Source organism: Entelurus aequoreus, linkage group LG24 (assembly GCF_033978785.1).
Source record: "Entelurus aequoreus isolate RoL-2023_Sb linkage group LG24, RoL_Eaeq_v1.1, whole genome shotgun sequence".
NCBI lineage: Eukaryota > Metazoa > Chordata > Actinopteri > Syngnathiformes > Syngnathidae > Entelurus > Entelurus aequoreus.
In genome coordinates this window covers 36,948,633-36,976,429 of record NC_084754.1, presented here as the reverse complement: position 1 = coordinate 36,976,429, position 27,797 = coordinate 36,948,633, and the positions used below count along the sequence as shown (strand labels likewise).

The following is a 27,797-nucleotide window of genomic DNA, read 5'->3' as shown; positions in this document are numbered from 1 at the left end:
ACGAGTGACTTTATTATTTACTGCAGCTCTAAATCAACCATTGTATCTCCTGTGTTGCATGCACCTTCATAAGAGAGTAACAAAAGACGAGCTTGCATTTTTGTTTATTATATTTGCATACACGGCTGAGTAGCTAACGAGTGAGATGAGCGTACCACTTAACATTCCAGTCCTGGCAGCGTGGAGCACTGCAGGATGCGAAGGTAATTCTTCACCTTGTCCGAGTCACGGCGGAGGCAGTGGAGCAGGTCGTTGTGGTCCACGGGGCTCTCCGCTCCTCTCTTGTAGGAGGCGGACGAATGGAGCGCTCCCTCTGGGGGGGCGGGAGCTACTGTGTTGCCACTGAGCACGCCCAGAAGCTTCATCTGAAGACAAGCAAACAGTATTTTATTTGGCAGGAAGATGTTTCATGATAAGACTAACTTGTGCAGGGCGGTAACCTTTGGTTCAGATGTTACTTTATATAGACCACCATGGAGAGGAGGGGTGTCTTATGTGCCTGGCTGCAGTCACACGGCGACACCTGTCCGTCAGTAATAAAGTCCCTGATAACCTGGACCAATTCAAACCGTTATTTGTTTTTTTTATTGTTTAATTTGCATTGCCTCACACGATGAACACTACATATATTTTTATATGACGCCATATAACACTCCGGGGGCCGTCACTTTTTTCCCGGTACTTTCCGCCGACCGCCGTGTTGCTGTCGGGAGGAACAGCGGAACGACACACATTGCGGAAGTAACATTATTCTCCGTGCGTCGGCTAAATACAAATATATTCCACAACCCCAAACATGTCTTTTTCAAAGCGTGCAGTGAAGAGAAAGGTTAGTGATGAGCAAAGACAATTCCAGGAAAAGTGGGAGATGCAATATTTCTTTGTTGAGCACAGGGGCACCCCGACGTGTCTTATTTGCACAGAGAAAGTTGCAGTGCACAAGAAATACAATTTAAAACGTCATTATACAATTAGACATGCTGAGGAGTATGCAAAATACCAGGGAGATGAAAGAGTGAACCGGGTTGCACATTATGTGTATGTGTATACATTGTTGCTGACTGGAGAAATCAAATTATTATTGTTAGAATAGAATAGAATATAATAGAATACAAAGTACTTTATTGATCCCTGGGGGAAATTCAGCACCACAGTTCGCTCACAAAAGACAAGAATAACAAATAATATAATATATATAATATAATATATACATATTATATATAAATAATATAAATATATTAAGATTAAGATTAAAGTAGATCGGTAGGTTGGAGTTCAAATCCCAGCCGAGTCATACCAAAGACTATAAAAATGGGACCCGTTTCCTCCCTGCTTGGCACTCAGCATCAAGGGTTGGAGTTGGGGGTTAAATCACCAAAATGATTCCCGGGCGCGGCGCCGCTGCTGCCCACTGCTCCCCAAGGGGATGGGTCAAATGCAGAAGACAAATTTCACCACATCTAGTGTGTGTGTGACAATCATTGTTCTACATATACTACATATACTCTACATTTAAGTGCAGTCAAGGAACATATGCATTATACAGTCTGATGGCTGTCTGTATGAAGGACTTCCTGTATCGTTCCGTGTTGCATTTTGGGAGTCTGAGCCTTCCACCGAATGTGCTCATTCTCCCCGCAAGGTCCGAGTGTAGTGGGTGGGAGGTGTTGTCCATAATGGCTAGGAGTTTTGCTAGACTTCTTCTCTCTTGTTATTACTTATGACTGATTTATTTACTTAATTCTCATTTTGTTCATTTATATTTTGATTTTATTTTGTGTTGAAAATAAAAATAAAGACATTTAAAAATATTTTTTTAAAGAAATCTTTTCTTGCGGCCCAGCCTCACCCAGACTCTGCATCCAGTGGCCCCTAGGCAAATTAAGTTTGAGACCCCTGTTATACAGCATTGACTCAATGTAAGATGCAAAAGGTAAACACTGCCGACTAGCGGCCAAAATCAAGAACTGTGTGGGGAAGGAATTAAATACAAGCAAGACAACATGCACAGGTGGGTCATTTTTTTTATATGGTGCCTTTTGCGTCCCCAGTATAAATCATGTCATATTTTCTCAAAATATTTACAATTGCTCATTCCATTAGTTTCTTTGTGTATGGTAAATTGTTGTCTATCATAAATACAGTGATATGGGCTTCAAACATTAGAATATATATTTTTTAAAGCTTTTGTTAAAGTTCTATTATGCGATTTTGCCATGTCCCTGGTGCTGTTTATTCAACTTTAATCTAGAAAATAACAAATAAAAACATATATTTTTAATTTTTTTTTGTTATGATATAATTATCATAGACAAGCTCTCTTTAGTCATATGGTGTATATTATCAAAATCGTAAAAAGAATTACAAAAAAATAAGGTTCTATGTCTGTCCCTGTGGTCGCTGTCCACTCTGTTAAGTTGCGTTACTGTCCCTTTAAGAAAACAACCACATTTGTCAGTGACATCATTCTCATCAGGTAACATCACACCAGTGGCGGGAAACTCAACTCTGGTAAGCTGTGTGGTTTTTTAGCTCTCTTACTATCTGATGTTGATGTTTTTATGAAGTGAATTTAATGTGGTTGAACATAACGTGTCCACTCTGTTAGGCCTAAATAATAAGGAGATCAATCAAATTGAAATTTTTCAAAACATGTTTGTGTGAAATTATAGATTTCTTATCAATTATTCAAGTCCATGCTAGCTGTTATGTTAACACAGGCAGGCTGAAGGCTAACTTTAGCTCAAAATGTCCACCGTGTTAGTGTCCACCGTGTTAGCCTCATTCAACTAACACGGTGGACATCAACCTAACAGAGTGGACATGTATATAGTAATGTTGACTTATCACAATGTATATGTAGTGCTATTATGCATTCAACAGCAGTTTCTTTCATAATTCTTGGTTAATCATCACTGCTGTTGCAAAATATCATATACAGCAAATACATTGGTGTTAAAAGTACAGTGTTAATGCTTTTCTCAATATATGCTATTTAAAAATGTATGTATTCTAAAAATATATCTGCTTAGAGTGAGGGATATACAATCCATATAGGAAAGTCATTATACAGGCAATCATGCACTGAAAACACATGTATGCTGTTATGCATATGTCCTTAACAGAGTGGACATATCCCGTGTGTCACCTCTCATTAATATAGCTAAATATACTATGATTTAGGTGCCTGAGTTCGACCAATATGTTTTTCAGCAAGTTACATATGTCATGTATACAATAGAACATAAAAATATTGGTAAATCAACTATTTATTTTTTACAAGTTATGAAGTCCAAATGGCACCCTATAAAAAAAACGACCCATTTACAGTATTACACGTACCTATAAATGAAATAAAAATGATAAACTCCTTCTCTGTTTCTCCTTGTGCTGCTCTGCTTCTTACACATAGAAAACTTACTTTTCACCAACAGCATACTGGCTGCGTAGTGGTCACATGACATGAATTGATTAACGTGGACCCCGACTTAAACAAGTTGAAAAACGTATTCGGGTACGTTACCATTTAGTGGTCAATTGTACGGAATATTTACGGTACTGTTTCATATCATGTATTCTTTTCCTTTGCAATCTACTAATACAAGTTTCAATCAATCAATCAAACGTGACACGAAGGAGGGCCGCGTTGAATAAATGGCGCCAACACCGTCACTCAAAACAAAACGCTTGTAGCGCTCACAATAGCGGTTAAAATAACACAAAAACACTTGATACCTTAAGGGTACATAAAAAGTAAAAAATATACGGCAAGAATTACACAAATAAATTGTTCGTTTATTGTTAGAAAACGACACGCAGCGCGACACCCATTTGGACACAACTCACCTCAGTGAGGAGGAAGGGGAGGAGCTACAGAAGCTAGAGGAAACTACGGAAGCCTGACGGTATAACGGAAGAAGTAAATAAAATAACAGTCAACAAAAATTAAAAAAAAACTCTTGAGATAAAATTCACACAAACACAATGCTTTAATAACAAAATTAAATAATAATACTATAATATATCTGTATGTATTATATACTGTATGTATGATATGTAAATATTACATAAATGTTATATTTTATATTGCTACCATACATGCCAACCTTGAGACCTCAGAATTAGGGGGAGGGGGGTGTATGTATATATATATATATATATATATATATATATATATATATATATATATATATATATATATATATATATATATATACAAACCCCGTTTCCATATGAGTTGTGAAATTGTGTTAGATGTAAATAAAAAGAGAATACAATGATTTGCAAATCCTTTTCAACCCATATTCAATTGAATGCACTACAAAGACAACATATTTGATGTTCAAACTCATAAACTTTTTTTTTTTTTTTTGCAAATAATAATTAACTTAGAATTTCATGGCTGCAACACGTGCCAAAGTAGTTGGGAAAGGGCATGTTCACCACTGTGTTACATGGCCTTTCCTTTTAACAACACTCAGTAAACGTTTGGGAACTGAGGAGACACATTTTTTAGGCTTCTCAGGTGGAATTGTTTCCCATTCTTGCTTGATGTACAGCTTAAGTTGTTCAACAGTCCGGGGGTCTCCGTTGTGGTATTTTAGGCTTCATAATGCGCCACACATTTTCAATGGGAGACAGGTCTGGACTACAGGCAGGCCAGTCTAGTACCCGCACTCTTTTACTATGAAGCCACGTGGCTTGGCATTGTCTTGCTGAAATAAGCAGGGGCGTCCATGGTAACGTTGCTTGGATGGCAACATATGTTGCTCCAAAACCGGCATGTACCTTTCAGCATTAATGGCGCCTTCACAGATGTGTAAGTTACCCATGTCTTGGGCACTAATACACCCCCATACCATCACAGATGCTGGCTTCTCAACTTTGCGCCTATAACAATCCGGATGGTTCTTTTCCTCTTTGGTCCGGAGGACACGACGTCCACAGTTTCCAAAAACAATTTGAAATGTGGACTCGTCAGACCACAGAACACTTTTCCACTTTGTATCAGTCCATCTTAGATGAGCTCAGGCCCAGCGAAGCCGACGGCGTTTCTGGGTGTTGTTGATAAACGGTTTTCGCCTTGCATAAGACAGTTTTAACTTGCACTTACAGATGTAGCGACCAACTGTAGTTACTGACAGTGGGTTTCTGAAGTGTTCCTGAGCCCATGTGGTGATATCCTTTACACACTGATGTCGCTTGTTGATGCAGTACAGCCTGAGGGATCGAAGGTCACGGGCTTAACTGCTTACTTGCAGTGATTTCTCCAGATTCTCTGAACCCTTTGATGATATTACGGACCGCAGATGGTGAAATCCCTAAATTCCTTGCAATAGCTGGTTGAGAAAGGTTTTTCTTAAACTGTTCAACAATTTGCTCACGCATTTGTTGACAAAATGGTGACCCTCACCCCATCCTTGTTTGTGAATGACTGAGCATTTCATGAAATCTACTTTTATACCCAATCATGGCACCCACCTGTTCCCAATTTGCCTGTTCCAAATAAGTGTTTGATGAGCATTCCTCAACTTTGTCAGTATTTATTGCCACCTTTCCCAACTCCTTTGTCACGTGTTGCTGGCATCAAATTCTGAAGTTAATGATTATTTGAAAAAAAAAAAAAGTTTATCAGTTTGAACATCAAATATGTTGTCTTTGTAGCATATTCAACTGAATGTGGGTTGAAAATGATTTGCAAATCATTGTATTCCATTTATATTTACATCTAACACAATTTCCCAACTCATATGGAAACGGGGTTTGTGTATATATATATATATATATATATATATATATATATATATATATATATATATATATATATATATATATATATATATATATATATATATATATATATATATATAGTTGTAATTCACTGAAATTCAAGTATTTCTTATATATATATATAAATATATATATATATATATATATATATATATATATATGCATATGTATGTATGTATGTATATATATATATATATATATATATATATATATATATATATATATATATATATATATATATATATATATATATATAAAATAAATACTTGAATTTCAGTGAATTACAGCTAAGTGCAATACTTACTGCCTAGTTTCTCTTGTTATATTCTTATTTTACTGTTATATTTTTATTCTCATTGTTGATTTTCATTTTTATTCTTATTGTAATATTTTTCTATTTTGTTTCCATTCATTCCCCCATTATTTACTTTTTATTTTTAAATTCGATCTCAATTCTGTACACTGCTGCTGGGAATTTTAATTTTCCTGAGGGAACTCTCCTGAAGGAATCAATAAAGTACTATATATATATATTTATATATATATATATATATATATATATATATATATATATATATATATATATATATATATATATATATATATATATATATATATATATATATATATATATATATATATATATATATATAGCTGTAATTCACTGAAATTCAAGTATTTATTATACATATATATATATACACTACCGTTCAAAAGTTTGGGGTCACATTGAAATGTCCTTATTTTTGAAGGAAAAGCACTGTACTTTTCAATGAAGATAACTTTAAACTAGTCTTAACTTTAAAGAAATACACTCTATACATTGCTAATGTGGTAAATGACTATTCTAGCTGCAAATGTCTGGTTTTTGGTGCAATATCTACATAGGTGTATAGAGGCCCATTTCCAGCAACTATCACTCCAGTGTTCTAATGGTACAATGTGTTTGCTCATTGGCTCAGAAGGCTAATTGATGATTAGAAAACCCTTGTGCAATCATGTTCACACATCTGAAAACAGTTTAGCTCGTTACAGAAGCTACAAAACTGACCTTCCTTTGAGCAGATTGAGTTTCTGGAGCATCACATTTGTGGGGTCAATTAAACGCTCAAAATGGCCAGAAAAAGAGAACTTTCATCTGAAACTCGACAGTCTATTTTTGTTCTTAGAAATTAAGGCTATTCCACAAAATTGTTTGGGTGACCCCAAACTTTTGAACGGTAGTATATATATATATATATATATATATATATATATATATATATATATATATATATATATATATATATATATATATATATATATATATATATATATGTATATATATATATATATATATATATATATATATATATATATATATATATATATATATATATATATATATATATACATACAAAAATAAATAAATAAATAAAAGAAGGAGGATAGGGATGATGTTCGTTAAGAAATTATCGATGTCGATGCCATTATCAAATCCTCTTGTGAATTGTATTTATATAGCGCTTTTCTCCAGTGACTGAAAAAGCACTTTTACATTGTGAAACCCAATATCTAAGTTACATTTAAACCAGTGTGGGTGGCACTGGGAGCAGGTGGGTAAAGTGTCTTGCCCAAGGACACAACGGCAGTGACTAGGATGGCGGAAGCGGGGATCGAACCTGGAACCCTCAAGTTGCTGGCACGGCCGCTCTACCAACCGAGCTATACCGCCTCTTATCGAACCGATTCCTTATCGAATCTCTTATGGAATCCAGATAGGTTGTTGTGTGTGCACTGAGTTCCAAAAGCCATAGATGTTATGCGACTGGGCCGGCACGCTGTTTATATGGAGGAAAAGCGGACGTGACTGAGGACAGCACGCGGCCGTTAAAGGGTGAAGGTTTCAGGTGAGAGAGAACGCTAAAGGCATGCCCCCAATATTGTTATCCGGGTGGAAATCGGGAGAAATTTGTGAGAATGGTTGCCCTGGGAGATTTTCGGGAGGGGCACTGAAATTCGTGACTCTCCCGGTTGGCAAGTATGATTGCTACTATGGTAACTTTTTTTGTGTAATATACACCTTTTGTTTTGATCCTCTTGTTGTGCCCTTGTCTGCATTATCCTTTCCATCCTTTGTAGCTGAGCTACTGTGTGGAACAATTTCCCTTATGGATCAATAAAGTTTGTCTGAGTCTAAGTCTAATATTAATAAAGTGCATTTTTAACTCCGTTACACAGAGGGCTCTCGTAATGTTGAAGAAAACATTTAGAAGTTTGTGAACAGGTGTTTTAATGCTCTGGCTATGAAAATATTTGATTCATAAGAAATTATTCCCACTTTGGTGGTCATGTCCGGAACCAATTAACAGAGGGATGACTGTATTACAGTGGCGGGCCGTGCGTTTCCCACCTAGGCCTTCAGTGATGTCCGACTTCAGTGATTACCACTTAAAATACCATAATTGATGTCACCACATGACCATTGCTGGAGAAATACTATACAGGAACACACATACGCACTACTGGGCAATAAGACACCACCAACAGTGTACAAAATGGGTTGTATTCTGGCATTTTTTTAAATCAATAAACCCGCATCAGCAATTAAAACATATCTTATGTGGTACTGTCTAAATTAAAATATCAAAAAACATATTAACCGTGAAAAAATTAAGAACTAAAATATCTGAATTCACAATCTGTAGACCCCAATCAAGCTTCCGGGGTTGGCCGACATCATCTCACAAGATGTAGTTTCTCTTTAAATATCCTTCTTGAAAATGACTTTGCGAATATATGTGTTGTTTTGTCTAATCATAGAAGATGCAGACGAAGGTGTTGGCTGAGTTCTTAAAGTTTACTCCACAAGGTGCTCATCAAAAACATCCCGCTTCCGGCATGGCTAAACTCGGCTACTGCATGCTCTTCACTACTGTGGCATGCTGGGTAATGGAGTTCTTATGTTACCTAGCTCTTAACATCACAATACATATCTGCCTTAGGCCAGCTAGAAGGCCTTACTGACAACAACTCGTGATCTGATTGGCTATCGCAACTGTCTGTCAAATGTTTGTGTCTGTTCACTTACAGTGCATTGTTGATTCTGAAGGCTTCGGGCAGATTTGGTACAGGATGGCAACATAAACTACCGGAATTCTGATTGGATAAAAATGATACAACCTAAAAACAACAGCACTGGAAGGAGCATAATATGACTTGAAGAGAATATGAATACTTTTAGATATTTAGGGAAAGTTAATAAAAAAATACTTTTATCTTTAATTATGATCATGATTTCTGGTTATGTTAGGCCAGCAGAGAAGGCTTTGCTGGCCCTGACGGCACACCACTGCTGTATTATAACTATTATTGAAACAAATAACACAATCATGAGAATAAGTGATATAGAAAATGGATGGATGGATAACAAATTATACCTTTAATAACATAAAGTTCTTGATTGACTACTAAATTAAAAAATGTTTGTTCTTTATTTTAAAAGTATTTTTTAATCCTATTTTTTTTATACAGGTTGCCCTTTTCATCTATTTTCTCTAAATTATTTATATTCCTAAATACAGTAAAGACAACTTAAAAATGTATGTTGCTGTTAAATTGGTGGTGACTTTTGTATAGCTTTTTTCACAAAAAAAATTGTTTTTTCTTTTTAGAATAAAAATAAAGGTTACCTAGTTTAGCTCTTGTAGTAATATATATATATATATATATATATATATATATATATATATATATATATATATATATATATATATATATATATATATATATATATATATATATATATATATATATATATATATATCAGTGACGTGCAGTCAGTGGAGGCAGGTGAGGCAGGGCCTCACGTGCCATCATGGAAAGAAAAAAAATTTCAAAAGAAAAAAAATTAATTAAATTGTTATATTTATCCAGTGATTATACTATAAAGTTATTTTCCATTTAACTTCACCAGTTTTAAATTATTTTTATTCAAAATCTCTGAATTTTCACATTTGCCGTTCAAATACTGAGAAGAGACGGTGCGGTGATCAGCAGCCAGTTGAGGCACGTCACTGCGTTGTGCCTCAACATGGATTGCGCAATGACTCGGCTAAATGCTGGCCTGGTGTGCAGTGAGACCGTATTGCTATATGAACTATATTATATATTTCCATAGTTTAGTTAGCTGAGGTATTTAATGTACAGTGTATTTTGTCAACAACTGTATGTGTGTAAGTATTTCTTGTGCTGAGCAATCATAAAACGGCTGCAAAAGACGCACTGGCTGAGGCTCGCAGTAATCCCGCCTCCTGGTGGTAGAGAATGCACCCCCGCCGTAAAATGCACCCCCTGACGGGAGTGTTATATCAACTAAAGCCCACACTTAAACTTTCCACGTGCAAGATTGAATCTATTTAAATAAGTTATTTAATAAGAAGCCAAAAAGTGCAAAAACAATAATGTTCGTGTTGGAGGAGTTGTGAATGACTGCAGGGCCACAACATTAGGTACACCTGCAGACTGCAGCACGGATTTCATATTTCATTCATTTCATATATATATATATATATATATATATATATACTGTATATATATATATATACTGTATATATATATATATATATATATATATATATATATATATATATATATATATATATATATATATATATATATATATATATATATATATATACTGTATATATTACTACAAGAGCGGTAACAATGAGTGCGTGCAGGTGCTAGTAGCTTGATGGATGGCTGTGTGCAAGACACCAATAAAGTCACAAAGTTGCAACAAATCGCCGGCCTCGTCATACACCCTCGAGTCCGGAGCTGTAAAGACCCACTGCCGGGTAAAGTGGAGGGTATTACCCCCGAAGTGCATCGGCCCTGGAGGAACGTCTCCCCTGCGCTCCTCGACTACAGTCTGGGAGCCGGAAGCAGGAAAGGTGTAACCTTGGTAACCTTTTGGATAAATTGTACTTGTCAGAGTAGTTTTATTGTGACATACTTTTTACTTTTAGCATCTGTGAGAAGAAGAAATGCTACTTTTACTGAGTTACATTGCGTTTCATTCCGATCGTTACATTTATTTATAACACAAATATTTATAATTATCGATTAAGGCTTGCAAAGAAGGATTCTTATCTCAGCCAGCCTGCTTCAAGCAGTAGTGACGATAGATTCCATTTCACCAATCAAACAAGCACAAAGTACAGCTATAGGAAGCTGAAATATGTCAGTATTTCATACAATATATCAGGGGTCTCCAACCTTTTTTGCACCAAGGACCGGTTTAATATAGGCATTTTTTTCACGGACCGGCCTTCCACGTGTAGCAGATAAATATAGCAAATAAGTGCATGAAAAATGAATACATGAAAAAACTCACCATAACATTCAATTAGTGGGAGCACCTGGCATTTTCCCTTTGCAAAAAAGCTCTCCATAGACTTTTATTTTTTGCTAGTAGTAGGCTTTGTTTTGGCTTTAGTATCTGATGGGTTATAGGTTTGGTTGATTGATTGAAACTCTTATTAGTAGTTTGCACAGTACAGTACATATTCCGTACAATTGACCACTAAATGGTAACACCCAAATAAGTTTTTCAACTTGTTTAAGTCGGGGACCACGTTAATCAATTCATTGTACAAATATATACTATCAGCATAATACAGTCATCACACAAGTTAATCATCAGAGTATATACATTGAATTATTTACATTATTTACAATCCGGGGGGTGGGATGTGGAGGGGGCTGGGGCGGGCGGGGGGTTAGGTTTGGTTGCTATCAGCACTTCAGTCATCAACAATTATATCATCTGAGAAATGGACATTGTAACAGTGTACACTACCGTTCAAAAGTTTGGGGTCACATTGAAATGTCCTTATTTTTGAAGGAAAAGCACTGTACTTTTCAATGAAGATAACTTTAAACTAGTCTTAACTTTAAAGAAATACACTCTATACATTGCTAATGTGGTAAATGACTATTCTAGCTGCAAATGTCTAGTTTTTGGTGCAATATCTACATAGGTGTATAGAGGCCCATTTCCAGCAACTATCACTCCAGTGTTCTAATGGTACAATGTGTTTGCTCATTGGCTCAGAAGGCTAATTGATGATTAGAAAACCCTTGTGCAATCATGTTCACACATCTGAAAACAGTTTAGCTCGTTACAGAAGCTACAAAACTGACCTTCCTTTGAGCAGATTGAGTTTCTGGAGCATCACATTTGTGGGGTCAATTAAACGCTCAAAATGGCCAGAAAAAGAGAACTTTCATCTGAAACTCGACAGTCTATTCTTGTTCTTAGAAATGAAGGCTATTCCACAAAATTGTTTGGGTGACCCCAAACTTTTGAACGGTAGTGTAGGTCTGACTTGGTAGGATATGTACAGCGAGCAGTGAACATAGTGAGCTCAGAAAGCATAAGAACAAGTATATACATTTGATTATTTACAATCCGCGGAGGTGGGGTGTGGTGGGGGGAGGGTGTTAGTCTAGGGTTGTAGTTGCCTGGAGGTGTTCTTTTAGTGCGGTTTTGAAGGAGGGTAGAGATGCACTTTCTTTTACACCTGTTGGGAGTGCATTCCATATTGATGTGGCATAGAAGGAGAATGAGTCAAGACCTTTGTTAGATCGGAATCTGGGTTTGACGTGGTTTGTGGAGCTCCCCCTGGTGTTGTGGTTATGGCGGTCATTTACGTTATGGAAGTAGTTTGACATGTACTTCGGTATCAGGGAGGTGTAGCGGATTTTATAGACTAGGCTCAGTGCAAGTTGTTTTACTCTGTCCTCCACCCTGAGCCAGCCCACTTTAGAGAAGTGGGTAGGAGTGAGGTGTGATCTGGGGTGGAGGTCTAGAGTAACCTGACTAGCTTCTTCTGGGATGTGATACATCACATTCAAGGACAAGAGCTTGGCTATATAAGAAAGCTAGAAATACTTGACATTAGTTCTAATAGATTTCTGTAGGTTACTATTTCCATTTTAACAGTTATGTATTCATATTTTGTGCAATATTTCATACGTAGCTTTTTTTGGTCCAATTTTCCATGTGTAAATACATCCGTTATTGCAAACTTCTTATGTATTAGGACAATGTGCAATAATACCAGTACTTTAACTTACTAGGCCAAAGGAGATGTGTATTTTTTCCTTCAGCACAACAAGCAACAATTTAGCATTTATCCATCTGCCTTATGCCCTTTAACTCCTATGGTCACTTTGTTCCTGATCTACCCTGATCTTAGGTCATCAACCGAGCTCGATGGAACCTAGCTTTTGGCTAGGATTTGGCACCGTTACATTTTTTATGTTTATTAATGTGCATTGCTTTGCCAGCTCAGCGTGCCCGACTCCCTCTGCAGTTGGATCAATGACTTCCTGACAGACCGAAGAGTCGAACCACGAACACTGGTACTCCTCAGGGCTGTGTACTTTCCCCCTGGCTCTTCTCCCTGTACACAAACTGCTGCACCTCCAGTCACCAGTCCGTAAAGCTGCTCAAGTTTGCGGACGACACCACCCTCATCGGGCGCATCCCGGATGGCGATGAGTCCGCCTACAGGAGAGAGGTGGACCGGCTGGCGTCCTGGTGCAGCCTCAACAACCTGGAGCTGAACGCCCAGAAAACAGGGGAGATGATCATGGACTTCAGGAAAGTCACAGCCCCACCATCCCCCCTCACCCTGATTGACTCTCCCACCCCCGTCTCCATTGTGGACTCCTTCCGTTTCTTGGGCACCACCATTACCCAAGACCTCAAGTGGGAGCTGACCATCAGCTCCCTTTTCAAGAGGATGTACTTCCTGCGGCAGCTGAAGAAACTTAAGGTACCGACTGAGATGCTGGTGCAGTTTTACTCAGCCATCATCGAGTCCATCCTCACCTCCTCCATCACCGTGTGGAACCCCGGCGCCACAGTCCAGGACAAGCATCGACTGCAGCGCATGGTACAAAGGTCATATGCTGCAGGCTCTCATCCTCCAGGACCTGTTCCCCTCCAGGACCAGGAGGCGTGTGGGTCGGATCACAGCTGACTCTTCTCACCCTGGACACAAACTATTCTCCCCTCTCCCTTTAGGCAGGAGACTACGCTCCATCCAGACCCACACCTCCCGCCACCTGAACAGTTTTTTCCCCTCGGCCATCAGGCACATGAACAATAACAAGATCTGATAGCTCAGTTACAGCTCTTTTTATTTCCTATTCTGGTGTTATGTGTTTTATGTTGCACCATTGCACCAAGAAAAATTCCTAGTTTGTGGACCCGTTCTCAAACAATGGCAATAAAAAACTATTCTGATTCTGATTCTGATTGTCCCATGTGACAAAGATGTAACAAATATAGCAAATGGCGACTTCCTATTAGGAGTTTTATAATGCATCTATGAACAAGCTTATTGGTGTGTCTGGTGGGACTGGCCAAAGTTAAGTAGGAGAAAATACGGTCGGTTATAAATTATTTAATGTCTCTGTGCGGCCCGGTAGCAAATGCGTCACGGACCGGTGCCGGTCCCTGCACCGGTGGTTAGGCACCACTGCAATATATGATAAAATAGAGACCTATTTGTTTAATAAGTGTCAGAATGTTCCCAAAGAAGACACTTTAATTACATGACATGACACCAGCACATTTTGCCGGTTTGAGACAACTGCTGAACAGAAACCTCCTTAAGCTAGGCTGACCATATTCTGAAATCCTAAAAAGAGGACACATACCGTATTTTTCGGACTATAAGTCGCAGTTTTTTTCATAGTTTGGCCGGGGGTGCGACTTATACTCAGGAGGGACTTATGTGTGAAAGTATTAACACATTACCGTAAAATATCAAATAATATTATTTAGCTTATTCACGTAAGAGACTAGACGTATATTATTTCATGGGATTTAGCGATTAGGAGTGACAGATTGTTTGGTAACGTATAGAATGTTCTATATGTTATAGTTATTTGAATGACTCTTACCATGATATGTTACGTTAACATACCAGGCACGTTCTCAGTTGGTTATTTATGCGTCATATAACGTACACTTATTCAGCCTGTTGTTCACTATTCTTTATTTATTTTGAATTGCCTTTCAAATGTCTATTCTTGGTGTTGGGTTTTATCAAATACATTTCCCCAAAAAATGTGACTTATACTCCAGTGCGACTTATACACTACCGTTCAAAAGTTTGGGGTCACATTGAAATGTCCTTATTTTTGAAGGAAAAGCACTGTACTTTTCAATGAAGATAACTTTAAACTAGTCTTAACTTTAAAGAAATACACTCTATACATTGCTAATGTGGTAAATGACTATTCTAGCTGCAAACGTCTGGTTTTTGGTGCATAGGTGTATAGAGGCCCATTTCCAGCAACTATCACTCCAGTGTTCTAATGGTACAATGTGTTTGCTCATTGGCTCAGAAGGCTAATTGATGATTAGAAAACCCTTGTGCAATCATGTTCACACATCTGAAAATAGTTTAGCTCGTTACAGAAGCTACAAAACTGACCTTCCTTTGAGCAGATTGAGTTTCTGGAGCATCACATTTGTGGGGTCAATTAAACGCTCAAAATGGCCAGAAAAAGAGAACCTTCATCTGAAACTCGACAGTCTATTCTTGTTCTTAGAAATGAAGGCTATTCCACAAAATTGTTTGGGTGACCCCAAACTTTTGAACGGTAGTGTATATGTTTTTTTCCTTCATTATTATGCATTTTCGGCCGGTGCGACTTATACTCCGGAGCGACTTATACTCCGAAAAATACGGTATATGCGTGCCAAGGCGGGCAGCACGCCAAGGCCGGGACTAGGTGAAAATTTGCCAATGATACTTAACTTGCTTTATAAATAATATATTTATTTATATAAAGCAGTTGTTCTCCTCTGTTGCCAGCAGTGTTGGCGCTAGGAATTTTCAAAATGGGGTCCCACAGTAAATTTTTGGGGTCCCACTTTTTTGTAAGCGTTTTGAAAACAAATGATAAATGTAGGCATTGTCCTGTTATATCTCACATTCTATATTGTGTTTTGGAAAAAGGTTGTCATAAACGTTACTTAATTTATTTTAAAAAAATTATAAAAAAAGAAAACTAATTTGTATACATATGTAAATGTGTCAGTTATAAACATTCATTTACTTTCTTCTTTCCTTCATGGATCTAAACTTTACCGCTGCTGGTAGTTTTTTCCATGTTTTTATTTAATAAGTTGTAGGTGTATTTATTTCAGTATAAAAGTGTAAAAAGTGTTTTGCTTGGGTCATGAAATGATGATAATGGTGTGCCAGGGCATACATACATTTTGTATTTAACGCTTAAATCTCTGGAGTCGACGTCCAACTTCAGATCTATCCCTCATTTCGAAATGTTTTAGTTTTTTTTATGTTGTTTTTTGTTTGTTTGTTTTCCGCCCTTTTTTGTCAAACAAAACTATGTTTTTAATGGCAAACGCACAAAATATGCAAAATCTTCCACCAAAAATATTTTTCAAAGTGGAATATTTGATGTGAAGTAATCGGAACCTTGGATAGGTCAATAATTCATAATAACATTGACTTTGATTCAATATTATGTTTTGAGCAATGACAGTTTGAAAGAAAAAAAAACAGCTTTGTTTTATTAGTCAACATTGCAACTTTTTCTAAATTACATTTCACCTTTAAGCTTTTTTATTTCACTTTTGTTATGTTTTTGTTTATTTTAATAGTATTTTTAGAATGTGCCGTGGGCCTTTAAAACATTAGCTGTGGGCCGCAAATGGCCTCTGGGGCACAATTTTGACACCCCTGCTATAGATAATATAAAATTAAATATGATAAATCTATGGATAAAAAGCAGAGCCTGGCGACACATGCATGTTTATCATAGCTCTCTCGCTCTCTCTGTCACGAATGCTGCGTGTGCACACCTTCACAATTTGTTTTGTTTTTAACCCCTTTTAACCCTGAACATACATTGAAAATACACGCAACCCTAACTCAAAATGCCGGACATTTGAGGCATTTAAGACTCTCGGCCCGGACAGCCCCACAAAAGAGGACATGTCCAGGGAAAAGAGGACGTATGGTCAGTCTAGTAAAATTGTACTTATCCGTAGCTTTAAAGTTACTACTGCTAGATTATTAGCATGTAGCATTATCTTCTTCTACTGTATTTACATCTAACATAGCTAAACGAGCTGAAATGATCACAGTCGCCCCCTAGTGTATGAGAGGCCCACTGCGTATGGCCATCAGTCACATTAAGAGCATGGAAACTACAACTTCACATGTAGCTGTGAAAATAGAAGAAACTGATTTATTCGACAAATCAGACTAATTTAGTGCTTGGAAATGTACTGAGTGTAAAAAGTGACGACTGACAAGGCAGCAAAAAAATCTTCAATGATTACTTTCAAACTAGTAAAAATAAAATGTACACTACCGTTCAAAAGTTTGGGGTCACCCAAACAATTTTGTGGAATAGCCTTCATTTCTAAGAACAAGAATAGACTATCAAGTTTCAGATGAAAGTTCTCTTTTTCTGGCCATTTTGAGCGTTTAATTGACCCCACTAATGTGATGCTCCAGAAACTCAATCTGCTCAAAGGAAGGTCAGTTTTGCAGCTTCTGTAACGAGCTAAACTGTTTTCAGATGTGTGAACATGATTGCACAAGAGTTTTCTAATCATCAATTAGCCTTCTGAGCCAATGAGCAAACACATTGTACCATTAGAACACTGGAGTGATAGTTGCTGGAAATGGGCCTCTATACACCTATGTAGATATTGCACCAAAAACCAGACATTTGCAGCTAGGATAGTCATTTACCACATTAGCAATGTATAGAGTGTATTTCTTTAAAGTTAAGACTAGTTTAAAGTTATCTTCATTGAAAAGTACAGTGCTTTTCCTTAAAAAATAAGGACATTTCAATGTGACCCCAAACTTTTGAACGGTAGTGTATATCATAATCTGTCAGTAGAAATGTTCACATTTCATTTTACAGGAATTCTACTTCTAACTACAGAAAAAAATTGTGGTTACATGCTAATAATCTAGCAGTAGTAACTTTAAAGGTACGGATAAGTACAATTGTAAATTAATTATATGTTTTACGCACGCACGCACAACCTCTGAAAAAGGCCTACCTCTTTACAACCACTCTTTCTAGATATAGAAAGATTTGTATCAACAACATTAATCATATATACATAATATGCAAATATAAAAAAGCTTGTTGTGAAAAATGTGTTGGAATTTCACAAAAAAAGATCACATTTTCACAAGAAAAAAGTTACAATTTCACAAGAAAAACTTAGAATTTTGGCAGTGTTATAATAAAAATCTGAATTTTACTCAACGCAAGACAACATTTTACAAGAAAAACTAAACATTTGTGCAATATTATGATAAAAGTTGGAATTTTACTCAACAGTCGCAATTTTACAAGAAAAAGCTTAAAATGTTGGCAATTTTATGAAAAGAGTCGTCATTTTACTCGACAAAAGTCACAATTTTATAAGAAAACTTAAAAATGTTGGCAATATTATAATAATAATCGCTGTGATGAGGTGGCGACTTGTCCAGGGTGTACCCCGTCTTCCGCCCGAATGCAGCTGAGATAGGCTTCAGCACACCCCGCGACCCCAAAAGGGACAAGCGGTAGAAAATGGATGGATGGATGGATGGATAATAATAATCAGAATTTTAAACGGCAAAATTACGACAAAGGTCATAATTTTACAAGTACAACATAAAATTGGCAATAATGTGATAAAAGTCTGAATTTGATATTAAAAAGTAATAATTTTACATTAAAAAAAGTACTAAGTTTAAAAGAAAATATTGCAAATTACAGAAACAGAAAGTATATGAGAAATTGTTCCCAATTTTATAAGAAAAAAGTCAACACATTGTGAGAAAAAACTACTTTTAGTAAAAAAAAAAAGTTAGTTTTTTTGTTGTTGTTTGTAATTGGTTTTTAATCTTCATTATTTACTTCAAGTAATTACAGTATGTCTCTATATACATATTTATTTTATTGTTTTTATTCATTTTGGCCAAAGGGGGAGCATTTCAATTTCTTACACACATTTGTTATTTCATATGTTGGCCAGAGGGGGAGCACTTTTAAAAGCGACACACAGTCAATTTGAAAAAATCCCTCATTTTTGGGACCACCCTCATTTTGATAAGATTTCACCACCAGGGGTGCTAATGAGACATTCTCTATTAGATGCAATGGTTTTCCGTATTGGGACCATGATTTATGTCATCACTTGTTCACACCTCCTCATATGGAAGGTACTTTTCCTTGTTGGTGTCTCAAGAAGGGTAGGAATACAAGAACACACACACACACAGACACACACACACAAACACACACTTTTGATGACTACTTTTTACTTTTGATTCATATTATTGTAAAGTATCGGTACTCTTACTTGAGTACCATTCTCCCCACCTCTGTATAAATATATATATTTAAAAGTGTTATTTCTTTCCCATTTGTGAAGAATAAAATGTGTTTCTATGTTGTCATGAAAATGAAAGTGAGACGCTGACCTTGTCTGCCATTTTCAACACTCCGGCCCTCAGCTCCTGGATGACGTCACTCATCTCCAGTGCCATGTTGGAGCTGTGTGGCCCCTGGTCCTCTTCCTGCTGCTGTCTCATGCTCTGGTGCAGCTGTAACAGGGGGTCCCTCCAGGCCCCCAGAAGCCTGAGGATCACCTGGGTCAGCTCTTCTCTCTATCCAAGGTTCCGGGAGAGAAGCTGCTGTACTGTATGTACACTTGGTGTGTGTGTGTGTGTGTGTGTGTGTGTGTGTGTGTGTGTGTGTGTGTTCTTGTATTTCTACCCTTCTTGAGACATAAACAAGGAAAAGTTCCTTCCATATGAGGAGGTATGAACACGTCAGGACATGAATCATGATCCCAATACGGAAAACCATTGCATCTAATAGAGAATGTCTCATTAGCACCCCTGGTGGTGAAATCTATCAAAATGAGAGTGGTCCCAAAAAGGAGGGATTTTTCAAATTGACTGTGTGTCGGTTTTAAAAGTGCTCTCCCTCTGGTGAACATATGAAATAACAAGTGTGTGTAAAAATTTGAAGTGCTCCCCCTCTGGCCAACATATGTAATAACAAGTGTGTGTAGGAATTTTAAATACGCCCCCTTTGGCCACAATTATTTGAAAAAATTAAAATTGTATACAGAGACATAGTGTAATAACTTAAAGTAAATAATAACGATTAAAAACCAGTTACAAACAAAAAAAATTAACTAAAAGCAGTCTTTTACTCACAATGTGTCAACTTTTTTCTTATAAAATTGGGAACAATTTCTCATATTCTTTCTGCTTCTGTAATATTACAATATTTTCTCGTAAAATTATTACTTTTTAATGCAAAATGGTGACATTTGTCATATAAAATTCTGACTTTTATCACAATATTGCCAATTTTTTTGTTGTTCTTGTAAAATAGTGACATTGTTTGAGTAAAATGATGACTTTTGTCATAATTTTGCCAAGGAAAACTTCTCGTAAAATTATGATTTTATGTAAAATTATTACTTTTTAATGCAAAATGGTGACATTTGTCATATAAAATTCTGTCTTTTATCACAAAATTGCCAATTTTTTGGTTGTTCTTGTAAAATAGTGACATTTTTTGAGTAAAATTCCGATTATTATTAAAGTTTTCTTACAAAATTGTGACTTTTGTCGAGGAAAATTACGGCTCTTTTCATAAAATTGCCAACATTTTGAGCTTTTCTTGTAAAATTGCGACTGTTGTTGAGTAAAATTCCAACTTTTATCATAATATTGCACAAATATTCAGTTTTTCTTGTAAAATTTTGACTTGCGTTGAGTAAAATGACGACTTTATTATAACACTGCCAAAATTCAAAGTTTTTCTTGTGAAATTCCAACTCATTTTTCACAACAAGCTTTTTTATATTTGCATAGTATGTATATATTATAAATGTTGTAAATACAAATCTTTATATATCTAGAAAGGGTGGTCCTGAAGAGGTAGGCATTTTTCGGAGGTCTCAAGAAGGTAACAAATGTAAGAACATGTGTGTGTGTGTGTGTGTGTGTGTGTGTGTGTGTGTGTGTGTGTCACTCACTCCCAGACTTTGTGCATTCTTCTTGTCTCCTGGTGCCAGGATGTCGTGTGTGTGACACTTCCACTTTCCTACCTGCTTCTTGCTGAGGTAGGAGTCCTGCTCCTGGGTTTAGAGACATAAACATCAGTTCCTGTTACATGAGCTACTTGTTGCTAGGCAGACTTCCAACGACATATGCCTCTGAAACTGTTCCTGTTCCACACAAAGCTGCTCCTGTTACATGAGCTACTTGTTGCTAGGCAGATTTCCAATGACATACGCCCCTGAAGCTGTTTGTGTTCCACACAAAGCTGTTCCTGTTACAAGAGCTACTTGTTGCATGGCAGACTTCCAACGACATACGCCCCTGAAGCTGTTCATGTTCCACACAAAGCTGTTCCTGTTCCACACAAAACTGTTCCTGTTACAAGAGCTACTTGTTGCCTGGCAGACTTCCAACGACATACGCTAAATCTGTTTGTGTTCCACACAAAGCTGTTCCTGATCCACACAAAGCTGTTCTTGTTCCACACAAAGCTGTTCCTGTTACATGAGCTACTTGTTGCTAGGCAGACTTCCCATGACATACACCCCTGAAGCTGTTTCTGTTCCACACAAAGCTGTTCCTGTTACACAAGCTACTTGTTGCTAGGCAGACTTCCAATGACATACACCCTTGAAGCTGTTCCAGTTCCACACAAAGCTGTTCCTGTTACAAGAGCTCCTTGTTGCCTGGCAGACTTCCAACGACATACGCCCCTGAATCTGTTTGTGTTCCACACAAAGCTGTTCCTGTTACACACAAAGCTGTTCCTGTTACATGAGCTACTTGTTGCTAGGCAGACTTTCAACGACATACGCCCCTGAATCTGTTCCTGTTCCACACAAAGCTGTTCCTGTTCCACACAAAGCTGTTCCTGTTCCACACAAAGCTGTTCCTGTTACATGAGCTACTAGTTGCCTGGCAGACTTTCAACGACATACGCCCCTGAAGCTGTTCCTTTTCCACACAAAGCTGTTCTTGTTCCATACAATGCTGTTCCTGTTACATGAGCTACTTGTTGCTAGGAAGACTTCCAATGACATACACCCCTGAAGCTGCTCCTGTTCCACACAGCTGTTCCTGTTACAAGAGCTACTTGTTGCCTAGCAGACTTCCAACGACATACGCCCCTGAAGCTGTTCCTTTTAAACACAAAACTGTTCCTGTTACATGATCTACTTTTTGCTAGGCAGACTTCCAACGACATACACCCCTGAAGCTGTTCCTGTTCCACACAAAGCTGTTCCTGTTCCACACAAAGCTGTTCCTGTTACATGATCTACTTTTTGCTAGGCAGACTTCCAACGACATACTCCCCTGAATCTGTTTGTGTTCCACACAAAGCTGTTCCTGTTCCACACAAAGCTGTTCCTGTTACATGATCTACTTTTTGCTAGGCAGACTTCCAACGACATACGCCCCTGAAGCTTTTCCTGTTCCACACAAAGCTGCTCCTGTTACAAGAGCTACTTGTTGCCTGGCAGACTTCCAACGACATACGCCCCTGAAGCTGTTCATGTTCCACACAAAGTTGCTCCTGTTACATGAGCTACTTGTTGCTAGGCAGACTTCCAACGACATACGCCCCTGAAGCTGTTCCTGTTCCACACAAAGCTGTTCCTGTTCCACACAAAGCTGTTCCTGTTACATGAGCTACTTGTTGCTAGGCAGATTTCCAATGACATACGCCCCTGAAGCTGTTTGTGTTCCACACAAAGCTGTTCCTGTTCCACACAAAGCTGTTCCTGTTCCACACAAAGCTGTTCCTGTTACAGGAGCTACTTGTTGCTAGGCAGACTTCCAATGACATACGCCCCTGAAGCTGTTTGTGTTCCACACAAAGCTGTTCCTGTTACATGAGCTACTTGTTGCTAGGCAGACTTCCAAGGACATACGCCCCTGAAGCTGTTTCTGTTCCACACAAAGCTGTTCCTGTTCCACACAAAGCTGCTCCTGTTACATGAGCTACTTGTTGCTAGGCAGACTTCTAATGACATACTCCCCTGAATCTGTTCGTGTTCCACACAAAGCTGTTCCTGTTACATGATCTACTTTTTGCTAGGCAGACTTCCAACGACATACATCCTTGAAGCTGTTCCTGTTCCACACAAACCTGCTCATGTTACGAGAGCTACTTGTTGTTAGGCAGACTTCCAACGACATAAGCCCCTGAAGCTTTTCCTTTTCCACACAAAACTGTTCCTGTTACACACAAAGCTGTTCCTGTTACAGGAGCTACTTGTTGCTAGGCAGACTTCCAACGACATACGCCCCTGAATCTATTTGTGTTCCACACAAAGCTGTTCCTGTTACACACAAAGCTGTTCCTGTTACATGATCTACTTGTTGCTAGGCAGACTTCCAATGACATACGCCCCTGAAGCTGTTCCTGTTCCACACAAAGCTGTTCCTGTTCCACACAAAGCTGTTCCTGTTACATGAGCTACTTGTTGCTAGGCAGATTTCCGATGACATACGCCCCTGAAGCTGTTTGTGTTCCACACAAAGCTGTTCCTGTTCCACACAAAGCTGTTCCTGTTCCACACAAATCTTCTACTGTTACATGAGCTACTTGTTGCTAGGCAGACTTCCAACGACATACGCCCCTGAAGCTGTTCCTGTTCCACACAAAGCTGTTCCTGTTACATGAGCTACTTGTTGCTAGGCAGATTTCCAATGACATACACCCCTGAAGCTGTTTGTGTTCCACACAAAGCTGTTCCTGTTACAAGAGCTACTTGTTGCATGGCAGACTTCCAACGACATACGCCCCTGAAGCTGTTCATTTTCCACACAAAACTGTTCCTGTTACACACAAAGCTGTTCCTGTTACATGAGCTACTTGTTGCTAGGCAGACTTCCAACGACATACGCCCCTGAAACTGTTTCTTTTCCACACAAAGCTGCTACTGTTACATGAGCTACTTGTTGCTGGGCAGACTTCCAATGACATACACCCTTGTAGCTGTTCCTGTTCCAAACAAAGCTGTTCCTGTTACATCAGCTACTTGTTGCTAGGCAGACTTCCAATGACATATGCCACTGAAGCTATTCCTGTTAAACACAAAGCGGGTTATTTGTAACCCGCTAAAATATTTCTAACCTCAAAAACAATTTGGAACCAAAAAACTATTTACGACCAAAAGATACGTATTCAACCAAAAAAAAAAACGATTTACAACCAAAAAATATTTTTGATAAAAATGATTATGCCAAAAAAACGAAAACTTCTTTTTTTTCTATTTGTTACCAATCGTAACGACTAGATATATATATTTTTTGTTTACAAATAATTTTGGATGTAAATAGTTTTTTAAGTTTCGAATATTTTATTTTGGTTGAAATTGTTGTTTTCTTTTACTAATTATTTGGTTACAACGCAACTTCAATTTTGTGGGCGGGGTCTCCTCTGAACAATATGTTAAAAGCCCTGTCATTGGTCAGTCATGGAGGATAGGTGACCAAGTGGGCGTGGCTGCTGATTATTTCCGCCTACAAACAGACCAAAGACATGAACATACTGACCAATAAAAAGGCTTCTAACATATTGTTCTGAGGAAACCCCGCCCAAAAGTATCAAGTTGCGTTGTATCCCTCAAAAAATATTTCTAACAAAAAAAAGGACTGCAACAAAAACTTTTTGTTTGCAATTTTTTTTTGAAAAAAATTGGAAATACAATAATTGGTTTAAATATATTTTTTGTTTGCACGAAAATAACCAATTTCTTGTTGCTAGGCAGAATTGATGGAGCACAATCATGGACCACAAAACCAGTTGCTGTTGACATTACTGAATACATTATTTTGACACGCTTTCAATTATTTGACTTCATATAACTTTTTCCACACAATTGCAGATTATTTGTAAAAAATAAAAAACATTTTAAGTGAGTACAACATTGATATTATTGTATTATACTGTACATTACAACTAACGACACTACATTACAATGATTTCCATGTAATAATAATAATGATCTAAATATTCTATTTTCTACAATAGTAGCTCTGCTGCCTTCTCTGCAGACGACACAGGTTCGATTCCCGGCCATTGGAGATGTCCAGTGTTGCAGGCTGATCCCAAGCCAATACTTATTATACATTTTCCTATAAATTGGGTTAAAATCATGCCAAGCAGAAAATTAAAAATCCTCACAAATTCAGCGTGCAGGTCGCTGGAGATGCTGTGCATCCTGGACGATTGTTGGATGACGCGTTCAAAGACGTCTGCCAGCGTGGGAACATGGCACTTGGCTCCGAAAGCACAGATCGGCGCGCTCCTGACCCTCAGGGAAAGTTGCAGCAGTGTGAGGACTGCAAGATAACCTGCGTGGAGCGTGGGGAAAGTATTAAAACAAAGAAATAAAAGTATTATTAAAACAAATAAATACAAGTATTATTTAAAAAAAGAAAAGTACTATTAAAACAAAATGGTTAAAACCAATAAATAAAAGTATTAATAAAATAAATACAATTGTTATTAAAACAAATATATACAAGTATTATTAGATTAGATTAGATAGATGTATTGGTCCCCGTGGGGAAATTCATTAAAACAAATAAATACAAGTATTATTAAAACAAATACAAGTATTATTTAAAAAAAAATACAAGTACTATTAAAACGAATAAATACAAATTATTAAAACAAATAAAATAATTATTCAAACAAAGAAATTAAAGTATTATTAAAACAAAGAAATACAAATATTAAAACAAATAAATACAAGTATTATTAAAACTAAGAAATACATGTATTAAAACAAATACAAGTATTATTAAAACAAATAAATAAAAGTATGATTAAAACAAAGAAATACAAATATTAAAAGAAAGAAATACAAGAAGTATTATTAAAACGTCATGTGTCATGTTTTAATTTCTATTTAAATTTTTTTATTATATATTTTAACTTTCTATTTTTTAAAATGTTATACTTTGTAGCACTTTGAGATTTTAACAAATGTAAAGTGCGTTACAAATGTAATTCATTATTATTATTAAAACATAAAAGTATTATTAAAACAAATAAATAAAAGTATTATTAAAACAAAGAAATAAAAGTATTATTAAAACAAATACAAGTATTATTAAAACAAAAAATACATGCATTATTAAAACAAATAGATATTACAACAAATAAAAAAAATTAAAACAAAGAAATACAAGTATTATTAAAACAAAGAAATACATGTATTATTAAAACAAATACAAGTATTATTAAAACAAAGAAAAGTATTATTAAAACAAACGAATAAAAGTATGATCAAAACAAAGAAATAAAAGTATTATTAAAACAAACAAATACAAATATTAAAACAAAGAAATTAAAGTATTATTAAAACAAACAAATGCAAGAAGTATTATTAAAACAAATAAAAGTATTATTAAAACAAAGAAATAAAAGTATCAAAACAAATACAAGTATTATTAAAAAAAAGAAATAAAAATATTAAAACCAAAAAAATACATGCATTATTAAAACAAATAGATATTAAAACAAATAAAAATAATATTAAAACAAAGAAATACGTTTATAATTAAAACAAATACAAGTATTATTAAAACAAATACAAATATTAAAACAAATACATTTATTATTAAAACAAATACAAGTATTATTAAAACAAAGAAATAAAAGTATTATTAAAACAAACAAATACAAATATTCAAACAAAGAAATAAAAGTATTATTAAAACAAAGAAATGCAAGAAGTATTATTAAAACAAATAAAAGTATTATTAAAACAAAGAAATAAAAGTATTATTAAAACCAATACAAGTATTAAAACAAAGAAATACAAATATTAAAACAAATACAAATATTATTAAAACAAAGAAATACATTTCTTATTAAAACAAGTACAAGTATTATTAAAACAAAGAAATAAAAGTATTATCAAAACAAAGAAATACATGTTTTGCTTTGACGTCTACCTCTCGTCATGGTTCCTCTCTTGGCAGCAGACGTCCGGGGCGATGCTGGTGCAGATTGGACGAGCGTATTTATGTTGTCACATGATTAGTTTATTTCAAGGCTTTGTAAAGGAAACTCAGGCGGAAAAACTGCAGCAATGTGTGCAGCATCCATACGTTGATGAGGGGGATTATTATAGCGACATACTTTAATTGGCTGCTAAAGTCCAGAACCACAACAATAAAAGGTTAGTCACGTTAATACCTTTATTAGGAAGGTGCATTTTAAAGTGCACATGCTAAACTTACTTGCAGGTTTTGCCTGGTAGCAAGTTGAACAGGAACAGATTTTTCGTGCTGTAATGATTTCATTTCACAAATTCAGCAATGCCGGGCATGATTTTGCAGAGCAAATGTAAAGTGAACAGGAATTCATTTTGGGCCACATACGATTATAATGAATAAAATAGCCTGGAACAGGAACAGGACTGGAGGCTTGCACAAAACTGTTCCCTGCGAGTTCTGCCCGGCAGCAAGCGGTGGTACAAAATTTTACATCCAGTTTTTGGATGCAATTTTGCTCCACAGGTTCAACCTAGCAACAAATGGGAAGGAACAGGAACAGGTTTTGAGGCACACGATTGCGCTTCACCAATTCTGCTTTTGGGACACTTCGGGTTGGGCTCTGCAAATTCTGTGAGTAAACAAGTGAGCAGGTTAACTTTATGTGAACAGGAACAGGTTTTGGGGCCACACATAATTATACAACACTGGTACTGCCTAACAGCAAGTGGCCGTCCCAATGTAATATGAGCAGGAACAGGAACAGGTTTAAGCGGCACACAGGGACTGTACACCAGGACTTTGACCTACAGTGTGAAGAACAGCAGGGACAGGATTTGGGCCACACAAGTTCCGCAAATTCTGCCAGGTAACAGTTGGCCGAGCAACATGGACAGGAAC

The 27,797-nt window shown here is 36.6% G+C and overlaps 1 protein-coding gene across 1 annotated transcript; it reads right to left on the bottom strand.

The window, feature by feature from the left end:
- LOC133641708 (prolactin-like) lies at positions 1 to 26,865 on the bottom strand. Its single transcript, XM_062035651.1, has 5 exons — positions 26,856 to 26,865; positions 25,075 to 25,244; positions 20,897 to 20,998; positions 19,323 to 19,508; positions 1 to 365 (listed from the first exon to the last, which is right to left on the bottom strand). Exons 1-5 carry the CDS (start codon positions 26,863 to 26,865, stop codon positions 159 to 161), a joined length of 675 nt encoding a protein of 224 aa, XP_061891635.1. The 3' UTR covers positions 1 to 158.
- Positions 26,866 to 27,797: the final 932 nt, after the last annotated feature.

Coding starts and splice junctions, on each gene's coding strand:
- LOC133641708 (XM_062035651.1), bottom strand. Junction 20,999..25,074: donor GCGACCTGCACGCTGAATTT/GTGAGGATTTTT, acceptor CTCTAAACCCAG/GAGCAGGACTCCTACCTCAG. Junction 366..19,322: donor TGTTGAAAATGGCAGACAAG/GTCAGCGTCTCA, acceptor GCTTGTCTTCAG/ATGAAGCTTCTGGGCGTGCT.